Source organism: Ischnura elegans, chromosome 1, assembly GCF_921293095.1.
Source record: "Ischnura elegans chromosome 1, ioIscEleg1.1, whole genome shotgun sequence".
Classification (NCBI taxonomy): domain Eukaryota; kingdom Metazoa; phylum Arthropoda; class Insecta; order Odonata; family Coenagrionidae; genus Ischnura; species Ischnura elegans.
In genome coordinates, this window is record NC_060246.1 from 15,489,393 (window position 1) to 15,501,860 (window position 12,468).

General features: G+C 37.1%; 1 protein-coding gene across 1 annotated transcript in view; it reads right to left on the bottom strand.

The window, feature by feature from the left end:
- Positions 1-12,468, bottom strand: part of LOC124154384 (dynein axonemal heavy chain 12-like) — a 242,984-nt gene that overhangs the window by 197,787 nt on the left and 32,729 nt on the right. Inside the window, exons 7-12 of the mRNA XM_046528076.1 lie at positions 12,143-12,307; positions 10,583-10,763; positions 10,328-10,496; positions 6,524-6,628; positions 3,514-3,778; positions 284-427 (exon numbers count right to left, since the gene is read on the bottom strand). Of these exons, the coding sequence (XP_046384032.1) occupies positions 284-427; positions 3,514-3,778; positions 6,524-6,628; positions 10,328-10,496; positions 10,583-10,763; positions 12,143-12,307 (1,029 nt within the window). The remainder of the gene's footprint in view (positions 1-283; positions 428-3,513; positions 3,779-6,523; positions 6,629-10,327; positions 10,497-10,582; positions 10,764-12,142; positions 12,308-12,468) is intronic.

The following is a 12,468-nucleotide window of genomic DNA, read 5'->3' on the forward strand; positions in this document are numbered from 1 at the left end:
TGCATTCCCGGTTATTTATTTAACGTTGAAAGTTTTGGAGAGAGCTTCCCCCACAACCCTCCTCCTCTCACTCTCCCTGGTGCAGCATCTCATCAGGCGTCACCAAATCCTTCCTGGGCACCATAACACCCAGGCATCATACCACTTCCTCCAGCACATCATGATGGTGGGGTGGGAAGATAGTTGGAAGAGAATAGTGCATCTGCACCAAACTCTCCCACACATGCACCACATCTGGTGCACACTGTAACAGCATTATCGACAAAAAGGCAGACGTACCAACCTCTTTGTAAACATCCAGCTTGTCAAGATCATTCATGTAGGAAAACATTTCTATTTTTGGAAGCATTTTTTCCAACCGATCACTTAAATCATGGCTTTGATGGTAGAGTTGATCCTCAAACCGAGATTTATTGAGGTCGAAATCCTGAAATATAGCATCAAGATATAGATGACACATGGTGCAAATGCAGAGATGAATAACACAGTGTGCAAATATTTGGGAGAAAAATGGCATCTACATACAGCAGACTCCCGATTATCCGGCTGCAGTTTATCCAGGTTGCGGATTATCCGTGCATGATTTTTACTCTCGCTCAATTTTTTCCGCGATCTTTATAAAAAAAAATAAAATTGGATGCAAAATCATCGGAATTACTGCATTAATGGAGGGAGAAACCGTGCTTATTATTTCTGTTAGAATCCCCTTCGTAAAATGGAAGCGATCGCGCGCTAGCTGCATTCACGGGAGCACCGTGTTCCTGTTTTCCAAGCCTCGCAGAGCGCGACCGCACTCCGCTATAAAGATCGCGAACTGGCAAAGAAAGCTCTCATTGAGTCTGGGAAGCACTCTAAAATAACAGAATAACTGCATAAATAATAATATATTGTATGTTTTAGGTAAATTATGAGCATTGGAAGACATTTAAGGGAAAGTTTGGGTTATCCGTGTTTTCCGATTATTCGTGCCGTCTCTCCCCATCATTAGCCCGGATAATCAGGAGTGTGCTGTATTTATACCTGGGTTCTCCAGGGCAACTTGGAGAAATCTCAAATGTGGCAGGAAGAAAATACGAAAATACTGTAAACACATATGACTTTATTAAATTACAAAAGAAAATAGATTTCAAGACACATTTCTGATCAACTTACTCTATAAATAAAAACTGACATATTACACCATCATTCATCAGCTGAATGAACGCATGCATTGATACTTCAAATATTACTTAATTAAAAATAGCACTTTTGGCATGGTGCAAAACATGAGTTCTTTCATTAAAAGTATAAGCAATAATTAGATGTGTAACACAAGCCAGTAAAAGTTACTCATTCCTTAATTACCGATTGGTAGAGGTCCGTGAAAGTGGTTTTATTTTTTGCTAAAATTCGTTTTAAAACCATGTGTTTTCGGTGTTATAGAAAATCTTGGCAGTGTTATTATAATGTACAATTTTCCCACGTTTATAGACGTTTTATTATTTTATGGTACATGTTTCATGAATACTTATACTTTTATCAAGCATTTTACATAACATTTAACATGATTTCGATTGTACAAAATTTCTGATTAAACTAAATGAAAGAAATGGTTCAACTTATATTGGTTCAAGGTATATAAATGGTTCAAGTATGTAGTCTTGGTAAAACTTCGTCTTGGTCTCAAGCAGCAAATCCCCACTACCCTATATGTGTGTACTTTGGGAGCCATTCCAGAATTTTTGGATGGTGAAGTTTCTCTACACTAAATAAAGCCTTTGAAAATGCTTCAGTAGTAGCAACAACAAGCTCCTCCTTCGCTTTCTTTGACTGAGTGACTGTGTGTTCAAATGATAGCTGTCGTTTTGCGGGTCCCCTGTCTTTTGCACATTTAAGGAGTGTTGCTACTGATGTGCTTTAACAAAGTGTCACATCTTACAAATTCAAATCTTTTACTGCAAACTTTTTGCAGTAATACTCCGTCTTTCACATTAAATCCTTCTGAGCTGAATTCACTAGCCCTGGTATGAACAATATCACTAGCTTTTGGCATTTTAAAATTCCTTTCCTTTGTTTGATATTTAAAGCTCGGACCAGATAAAAAAAACAGTCCAACCGCAAAACACAACCTACCATGATGGTGTTTTCAAACTGAGTGCTGGGTAGCTACGGTATAACCATAGTACTGTGTAACTTACTAATTGGCCGAAATGTTTCATGTCAAGGGTTCCCTTTCAATACCCTTCACCCAGGTGTTGAGGGAAGGTAGGACAGCAGCTAGATACAACAAAATCGCTTAGTTTTGATTACAGCTGTTGCCAATCGGTCAGGAAAGGCAGTGAAAGAAGCACACATAACTAAACATAATCGGGTTCAAAGAAACTTGAAAAATTATTTCCCATTTATCGATCCTGAAACATCTAGAATGAGATGCTTTCTCACCTAAAGAATTAGATATTAGATTTGGCCAATGTCTAAATGATTTTTTTTTTTGCATAGAAGCGAAGTGGAATATATCCGATGATCCACTAATAAGGAGAACCCCTTCTCCTCCTATCCTTTCTGTTCTCTCCTTCCCTTCCCCCAACTGCTAGCGCTTCATGCTTTCAAATAACCATACGTTTCTATGGATGTCTTAAAAAGAATCGAATCGCGAACAGGTTTGAAATGGTCACCACCGCGGCCATTTCAAACCGGCCTGGCGGTGCGCCGTCTATGTCATGAAATACAGGCAGTGCTACATTGGGGCCGCTTTCTGACAAGACAACTTTTTGCTGGCCACCGTTCACGTCACGACGCCGTGAAATTCAGGCCGCTTTCAGATGATACAGCTCTCTGCCACGCTGTGAGCCGTGCCATGAACGGCGGCCCATTCCCAGCCAGCGGCCGTGTTTAAGTGAACAGAATTGTTACATTAGACCACACTCAAGGTTTTCCTGCAACAAGTTATCCAATAACGCTGTCTAATGCATCGCGATGAGTCACCGGAATTACTGCTCGTCATTGACGCATGCCAGGCACGAGAGCTTGTATTTCCGCTCTTCCGTAGCCGCCTTAAATTTCTTTCGGCACTTTTTAATACATAATATCTTATTCTTCAGGTGAGAAAGCACCTCATTCTAAATATTTCAGGATTGATACATGGGATCCGAAGAGAGAGGCTGTGATAAATTTAACGGCAAATTCTGGTGGAGAAATCACTGCAGTGCGATTTACGCGGATTCGTTATGTGCGAGACTAAACAAGCCAATTGACCTTGGAATCATAATGAGATAGAGCAAATGAACGTCAGCAGCATTAAATAATGAAGGCTTATGCTTTAATAGATTATGACTCATTAGGTGTGATTTTTTCACTAATTCACCTAAAATAGCAAAAAAGCGAAATTTCGTTTTTATTTACGGATTTCGCGTTGTTTCGCATCTCGCGAATTTCACGGACCTCTACCAATTGGTATATGAAATACTACACAAGCAATAATTCCACATATAAAACTACAAAATGTATGCTTGCTATAAACTGAATGGAAATTACCTTGTTGTACTGCTTTCTAATATCTATTGTCCCCTTATAAGACAAGATAGCTTCAGTAAAAAATGACATATCTTCCTCCGTAAAAGTAGCCCATCCCATTAGCATTTCTAGCATTTCATTATTTCTTATCACTTTTTCTTTGAAACTTAGCATCAATTCTCCAGGCTGCAACGATAGCATGTATTTACCAGTAACCACAAGGAATTTTGGATTCGTGGGGATTGCTTCAGAAAGCACTTTAATGTCATCATATGTTTTAATTATCCTACAATAGAAGAAATGATTAAATTTTCTAAGGTATTAGAAGAGAAACATTGACCAACAAATACATTCCCGGACAAGATTAACAATTCTTCATGGGTACATGACTTTTTAATCTTATGTAACTGTTTTCAACACTATACTGATATTAGGGGTTGATTAGACCCCAAAATTTTTGGATGACATAAATTTCGATCCGTAATCCCATGCTAGGTCCTATTAATCTTGAATAAAAAATAAAGTTCGGCCATAAAATTATTTTTCCATGAGTAAAAAATATTGGTGTTCTCTAGATGTACTATCATGTACTATAAAAATTGTTTTGGATATTTAAAAATCTGTAAGAAGACGACCAAGATGCCAAATACCATCATCCTAGCTTCACCATGCACATTTCAACAACCTATTATAGCTGCAGAGAGGCCACATGTGATTTCAAACCACTAACACAGTCAAGTTAAGATTGCTGGTTTTTTTTTGTTACACACAAAGACTTAAGGTATATGTACATTGTAGAGCAAAATCTCTCTACAGTTCGACTGCTCTAGCGAGACTTAATCTAGAGACTGTACATACTGGTGAGAGATTTTACTCCGGCAAGACTCTCCCGAGGGGTTATAGAGCAGCTCTTGCGAGACTTAGTCTGGAGACTGTACACACTGACACAAAAATTACTCTCAAAAGAGCGCTATCACAAGACTGCTATCGACGTCCTCCTCCCTCCTCCATTTTCAAATTTTCTGCTCTCTCCTTCAATGGTTTTGATTTTTTGTGCCTATCCCAAAATTACTTACTCGCAGTATTGCAAAGTTCTGGATAATCAAATGAAATGCTCTTGCATCTTTCATTGAGTTTCTCCAGTACTATAGATGTTTCGATGAGCGATTCGCAGTATTCCTGATGACGACCAATGAGTCGCTGGTCAAAACATCTGCAGTTATCAGGCAACTCACGTGGCAAGAGTGATTAGAAAGCATTTCATTCTACTGAGACTAGGAGAAAGCACCTGATCAGTCTTCTGCATAACTTTCGAAAGGCTGCATTAAAATCAGAGGTCAGTTTTTTCCCAATTTTTTATCAATTCCTTGCAGTAAGGAATGATTTGCTCTAGTGAAGAAGATACTCTATGCGGCAACCGTAATTGAGCGAGAGCAGTCTAGCAACACACACTATCTTTCTGTTCACACTGCTGCGCCAGTGTGAGAGCAGCTCTACCACTAGAGCTGAGAGTCGCACTAGCTATAGTGCTCTCAGAAATTTTTAGATTGCAGTCTTTTCAGGTAGACTGGTCCCGCTTCAGCTAATCTAGCTGAAAACTATAATGTACCTTTATAATAGGAGGATATGTGATCAATAAGAGAGTCAAGATAATACCAACAGAATTTACTCCGCTGGATAATGCAGCCTCACCAAAGGACCTGCGAGGAGAACCTACCAGGTTGGAGGAAAATATGACTATCAATGAGTAATTCAAAATATGACTAAATCAGAGGGAAGACCACAGGGACCACTGGGAAAGAAAGTACAGTTGAGCATGCAGAATCCATAATTCCCAAAACTTGGAACAACTACAATCTGGCAATATTTCAAAGGAATTCCTTCAATGGTATTGAATGGGACATTTCTACGTAATCCCCTTGATAGTATCACTCTGTTTTGATTTTTATCAGGAAAATTAAATACAGTGAAACCTCGATATAACGACACCCCACGGTGCGCTAATAAACACTCGCTATAGCGAATTGTCGCTTTACCGGAGGTGGAGCAAATAATAGCCAATATACCTGTTGCGAACAGATATACAGGAACAGGAGTGGTGCGGCGACAGATAAACATCTATCCGATAAACGTAAGCATAAATCCAGACGAAAGGCGATGTTTTCTTGCATCACTAAATTTCCTTAGTCAAATAACGACTAACTATTCAAACAATTTATAAGCGCCGCACTGAATAAAAATCATTTAAAGCATTGTTTCGTCAATCATTATATTTATCGAACGACAGTTTACCACATAAATTTGAGACTGAGCACTCCATTAACTTCATTTCTAACAGATCGCTAGCAATTACAGAGGTTAAGGAGTCTTGATGAAAGTCCTCCGGCGGTGAAACCCTCGCTATAGCGAGAGCCAACACCGAAAGGGTCTCGTAAAAACGATTTTTTAACACGCTTATTAAAGGGTCAATTGACGGTGCATCGGCTATATCTCGTAATAGCGGGGGTGTCGTTATAGCCCGTACTCGCTTTAACGAGGTTCCACTGTAACTATAAGTCAAAATAGATTGAGCACTACAAGTAAATAACTTTGAAAAGGCAGAGAAATTGAACAGTGGGTTAACTGATTGATTAATCACTTTACAATTCATAACAAAAGCCTTGACCAAACTCATTATTTTTCTTCTTTCACACAATGCACTATTGACACTATACAGCTATAACAGTTTAAATCAGGGATAGGCATTCCAATTAGAAGCAAAATGAACTTTTAGGTGAATACAATTCTGATTGAGGCAAAGGGTGAAACAAGGCACAGCAATTTCTGCACATGATGGGATTTTCAGCATTTATACAGATCCAGAGAGCATTAAAATGGAACAGGGTATCAAAATATATATGCACAAGGCTGATTGGAACAGTGTTAATCAGGGAATGGGTGTAAAACATATGGCAACTAAAATTTGAACTGACACCTTTTCGAAGAATTCCTTTATATTTTGTATGAAAACATACTCATTGAAAGAACATACCTCAGAGTTTCTTGCTCATATAGGCACATTATTAATCCAGAGTAGAAATCACGGTAGGCAGTAGTGATTTTCCTTAAATATGTCACTGCATTTCCTTGGAGAAGACTGAAAATGTGACAAATCGTAAACCATAAGCATGAGGGAAAATCACAGGTAGTTCCACAAACAATTAAAGTAAAATGAGGCCTTTATTTAGCTTGAAAAATAATCCTAACCCAACAAATAAGGAATCTCCATGTGCATTGTAGTCAGCACAGTTATAATACAAATGTAAATACAAATAGCTACAAATGTAAATATAAATAACACTGAAACTTTATCAATTTAAACCCATTAATTTAAAATATTGATTACTTTGGTGTTTCCAGCTAAGAGAAAAGGAAAATTTAAATAAAATGGAACAAAAAAATCTTAACAACTTTGAAAAAGGAAAAAATATACACTTATAACAGCAATAATGTGCAAAGAAATGGCAACATCCACTACCTATGCCAGCTTTAAGAAACACAAATGGCATCAGAAATGTGATAACCAGGAAAACAGCATTCAAGGATGCCAAGAAAATAGTATAATGTAATTCTAAATAAAAAAATTTCTTCCAATGATATCTTCATATTCAAACTTAAGTTAAGAAAGATTTAAACCAATTTTCACCATAAATCACTAAACAAGTGAGAAAATTAGTCAATAAAAATGGATAAAGGTGACAGAACCTTATTAATAATAACAATAATAATTTTATTGTTATTAGGCCAAATTAGCAATAGACAAAGTCAATGATGAAGTTAATTCAAAATACAAAAAAATAACAGTATACAGAGAGAAAAAAAGAAAACACTATACATACAATAACCTCTCTACATGGATGCAACATCTTCGCATAAGAGAAACTTTGAGAGATTATAAAAGGGACGTAAAACCAACCAGTTATAACAAAAAATTATACAACCAGTTATACATTTTATTCTTATACACATTCAGTGATATGCATTCCTTTGTATGTGAAGGAGGTTTGTTAAATACTTTGATAACCTCAGTCTCATGGCTATTAAGGGATCTCTGATATGGTAGATAAATATGTTGTTTATTCTTTGTATTATGGCTATAAATACAGTTTCTAAATGTTAGAGAATGGAAATGATTTTTCAAATAAAATAAGAGACAATAGATGCATAGGTAGATCTGTGAAAGTGGTTTCATTTTTTGATTATATTCGTTTTAAAACTATGTGATTTTGGTGTTGTAGAAAATCTTGGCTGTGTTACTATAATATGTACTGAAATGTTTGCACATTTCTAGGTGTTTTATTATTTTTTGGTGCACATTTCACGATTGCTTATATTTTTTCATTTGCCATTCACATAAAATTAAAAACAATTTCAACAGTATAAAATTTCTGATAAAGGCAAATGGAGGAAATGGTTCAAGGTACGCAATCAACGGATCAAGCATTAATATTATGGAGCGAGCAAGAAAAGGTGCACCATGAACACTTCATTTGATTAATTGTCTTTGTGAGGAAGACTAGAGCAAAAATTGACCAAATAGTACTGAAATTTGTTTTCAGTTTCAATGAATTAATTTAGACCGATAATACAATATTTAATCTCTTCCTGCTTCTTTTTCCCTTTAATCAGAATGTATTCTTGGCGAATACGATCGGCAGACGGCAAATCCCCACTACACTTCATGTATGTACTTCCAGAGCCGTTACCAAATTTTTGGATGAGGGCAAAAAATTTCTGGATTCAATTGTGACTGGAGACAAACAGGAGCACATCATTAACCCCAGAAACTAGTTGGGGGACAGAAATCCAAGTCAGATGAGGAAGTGCAAGAAGCAGTTGTCAGTTGGCCTCGCGGGAGAGTGGTATGATGCCAGTGTTAATTAAATGCTGGTTACAAGGATGCAAAAAGTAATTGATCATCAAGGCGACTTTATAAAGAAGTAGCTAAATGCTCAACCTTTCCAATGATGCAAGCAAAGAAGAGAATAAATTGATTTTCCACTTTTCCAAATACAGGAAACCTTACTTTTCAATGAGCCCTCGTATAAAATGCATCTACATCATTTACAAATATGATAATACGTAAAAACTGGTTTCATCAAGCTGTGAGTAAACACAATACATATAGAATTCTTGGAATAGCAGTAAAAGGGAGAAGCTATCAAAATGTAAACGAATCGCAAACTGCAGAAAGACATCATGTCCAAGTTGAACGATTTTTTAAAACTTTGTTGTTGCTTGGTGCAAGAATTAACTTTTACTGCAATAAGGAAACATTTCCACGAGGTGTTATAGGCATGACAATGCTTTCAATATTTTGTTTACCGCAGAAAGGCAACTAGTCCACAACTAGTTCCGTTTCTGTGGTAAACAGCTGGCTGCTAGTGCTGCATGGCAGATGCGTGGACTGACATCCAGTTCACCTGAGTTGCATCAGACAAACAATATTGTGCTTTGTTTATTAATAAATGTTGTAGCTTAATTAGTGTGGCATGAATGATTTTTGTGTCATCATTAAAATGAGTAGTTCAGATGAGGCAGGGCCGGCAAGTAAGAGAAGAATATGTGTAAGAAATGAAGAAAATTACGGAAGAAACGTGATTGAGAAGTCTGAAGTGGCAGGTCAAGGACACGTTAATCGGAGGGGTAAAATTGTACCTGCTAAAAAGCCAGGCTCCAATGTATCCAGGTAAATATTGTTTTTTTTTTTCAATAGTTTTCCATTGCATACGAAGTTTGGTTGGAACATCTCTTTACTTATAGTTTCACCTTTATCGTATTCTGAATTAGCCAAGTGCTATTTAAACCAATCTTCACCTTAAATCACTAAACCATCGCATTAACATAGGAAAACATGGCCTCAAAGTCCTTTAGGCCAATATATTCATTTTTTGTACATTTTTTCCTGTCAGAGCCCACTCATTCATACCCAATGATTGAGATTGGCATAATTAGAAGAAAATTGAGAAGAGAAGAAAGATACGACACTCTAGATGAAGTTGAAGTGCTGATAATGAATTCCTCGAAAATTGCCGGTGAATTCGATGTAACCAAATGAATATCAATGATTTTATTGACTTCAATGAATGGTGGCCAGCAAATATAAAAAACCTGGTTAAATGATGATTCTTATGGTGGAAATGTCCCAAAAAAAAACAAAAAAGGACTTTTTTTCTACTCACAATACCGAGAAATGACTTTTTCATCCAAGAATCACCACATGGTGCAGTGTAACAATAACATTGCTGACTAGGCAATGGATTCTTTCAAACAAAGGAACCCAGAAGAGTCAGAAAAAACTATTCAACAGTTCTTCCGATATTAAAAAAATGGAAGATCTCAACAAAACAAAGATATACATACCAGAAGAAAAACTGAACTTTAGGAATTTGATTTTGTCATGGCCAGCGACACCAGCATCAACAGAAGAAGAAAACTGAAATAATGCAGTAAAACAATGTTTTTCTTTGTTTAAATAAATTTTTACAAAATAATTTGTTTGTATATTGATTTTTGTCCATGAAATGTCCAAAAAAAAGTCATGTTTACGGCAGAAACATGCCCTTAATACAACAAAATCTCTTGCCAGATCTCTTAAAATATTTTTCACTTTATTAGTATATACAAGTTCTAAATGCTCACTCATATAAAAAAGTATAAAGAAAATTAGGTATGAGTGTGGTGTATATTGGTATATATCCTAGGTTTTTCATCTCTCTAGTAACGTTAGCCAAATTGGACATGATGCCTTTCTGCAGTTAGTGGTGCAAATAGGTATTCAATGAAACATACATACTGGCACATAGAAAACTGGAAACTTGAAATTCCTAGCGCATAAAATATATCATCAAATGTTTGATAAATAGTTCTCCTCTCCAGCAAATAATCACACTCCATTTTTTCAGAAGAAGATGCCACTTCTTCATGTATCCATTCAGGGGAAATGATGAAACCATACGTATCCTCTGAAAAAATAGCAAATCGGGAAATGAAATGAAACACACCAATGAAAAGAAATTGCCAAAATAAGGGAATGGAATACTCAACTTACCCATGTCACAAATATATTTTTGAAGCTCAGCAAAATGCCTTTTCAGCAGTTTTTTAAGCTCAGTTTTCGCCTTCTCCCAAATACTGTCATCCAGCTGAACATCTATGTATGGTGGGATAACACTGTGGCCCAAAACATATTGCTCTAATGATGGCAGTTCTTCCTTGAATCGGCCTTTTACCTATAGGTGAATAGTTCCATTTATTCAGGCTGAAAAGATTATCATTGTAAAGTGGATATTTTTACACAGGATTCACAATCTACTGTTCCTGCATTGATCACTATCCCACTGTCCCTAGTCCCAAATAAGTTCTATACAGACAATGTAATTTTTTACTGCATCAATAGTTCCCTGAAGTATTGTTTTCCCGCATAGATTGTTTGCAGATCACAGTCTCGATGTATTTCCAAAACCCGATCAAATTGTTGGGTTGACCTCAGGTGGGTACAGGGATCTTATACTGTATTGCTGTAAGTGGATCAGCAATGGCAATCAGCTACCACATGTAGCCATAAATAATCCGTGAGAAAAATATATTTTTGAAGCATTTAATAAATTAAGGACATAACAATTAATCAAAATTAATAGAAATTTCAGCCCTCTGAATAGCTAATTTTTTCACAAAATTATTTGTCATTCAAGAATACTATAACCAGTGGCGCCGACTCCATGGGGCCTGAGGGGGCCCGAGCCCCCTCAAAAATTTGTTATGGGTGTGAGGAAAAACTGTGTCAGGCTTGTCGATTTTCCCCGGAGTGTCCAGATATCGAGATTAGAGTTATCAGGGTTCAAATGTTGATCATATGACTCTTCTAAAATGCTTAAAAAACTTAAAACTCACTACTAATAAAATTTCTCAGTGTAAGATCCCCAGTTTGGGCCCCCCCAATATTTTTTCTAAGTCGGCATCCCTGGCTATAACCTAGTTATAGATATTAGGTAGAGCACATGACTGCTGACAGAGGGGTATCTGGTTCAAATCCTGGGAGAAGCCTTCAGACACTCCAAATAAAAAAATCCTCGTACCGCAAGGTGGCTCAGGGAAAAGAACTGACCATCCTACCCTAACAGTGTGAAGTTCACATGCCTGTGGCCGCCAAGAGTTGTCTAATGACAGGCAGAAGAATCTAGTTCAGGGTACATGGTAAGGTTGCAGGGTAAGAAAGGGATACACCCACGCCACATGTAAACAAAAGGGTTCCATGAAGAAGAGGCCGGGAGGACGACTTTGAAGGACCCATAGGAAGAATCCCCTGCTTTGGTGATTTGAAGAAAGGGTTTGTTTTGGTGGCTCAGGCTTGTTTCGGTGCTTCATTTGAATGTGACAAAGTTGTATGACTAGTGGGGAGGGTTTGAGTTGCAATTGGGGCACAGCTATTGGTTGCAAACTGTGCTGGCACAGGGTTCTCCACCCCTCCTTTAGCTCTGCCATCGGACAACTCTCGCCAGCAGGACTGCAGGGTGAGCTCTACCTTCACACCTAACCAAACCAACCCTCAGGTTGAAACACTGAGTGATTTGTCACTTGCAGAGAGTAAACGAATGAAATTAAATCTCACACTGCTGAGGAAAAAAATATAATATTCCTCCACCTCTTCTTCACCAGGGTAGAGGGTAAATTTGTTTTCTTCAACTATTAGATGGATGTCAATCTTTGGGTTACATCTATCATCTCCCATTACTTCTAAAAAATTTTCAATCGTTCTTCTCATGAGTTCAGTTGCCTGAAACAGGAGCACATAAAAATTAATTAGAAACATAATGTAACTATTTTCAAGCAGCAGGATCAGACATAAATGATAAAAAAATTGTAAAACTATTTTACTTATCAATCAGCAGATGTTCCTGAATCACGCAATAATACATATAACTGAGGATCTAGAAA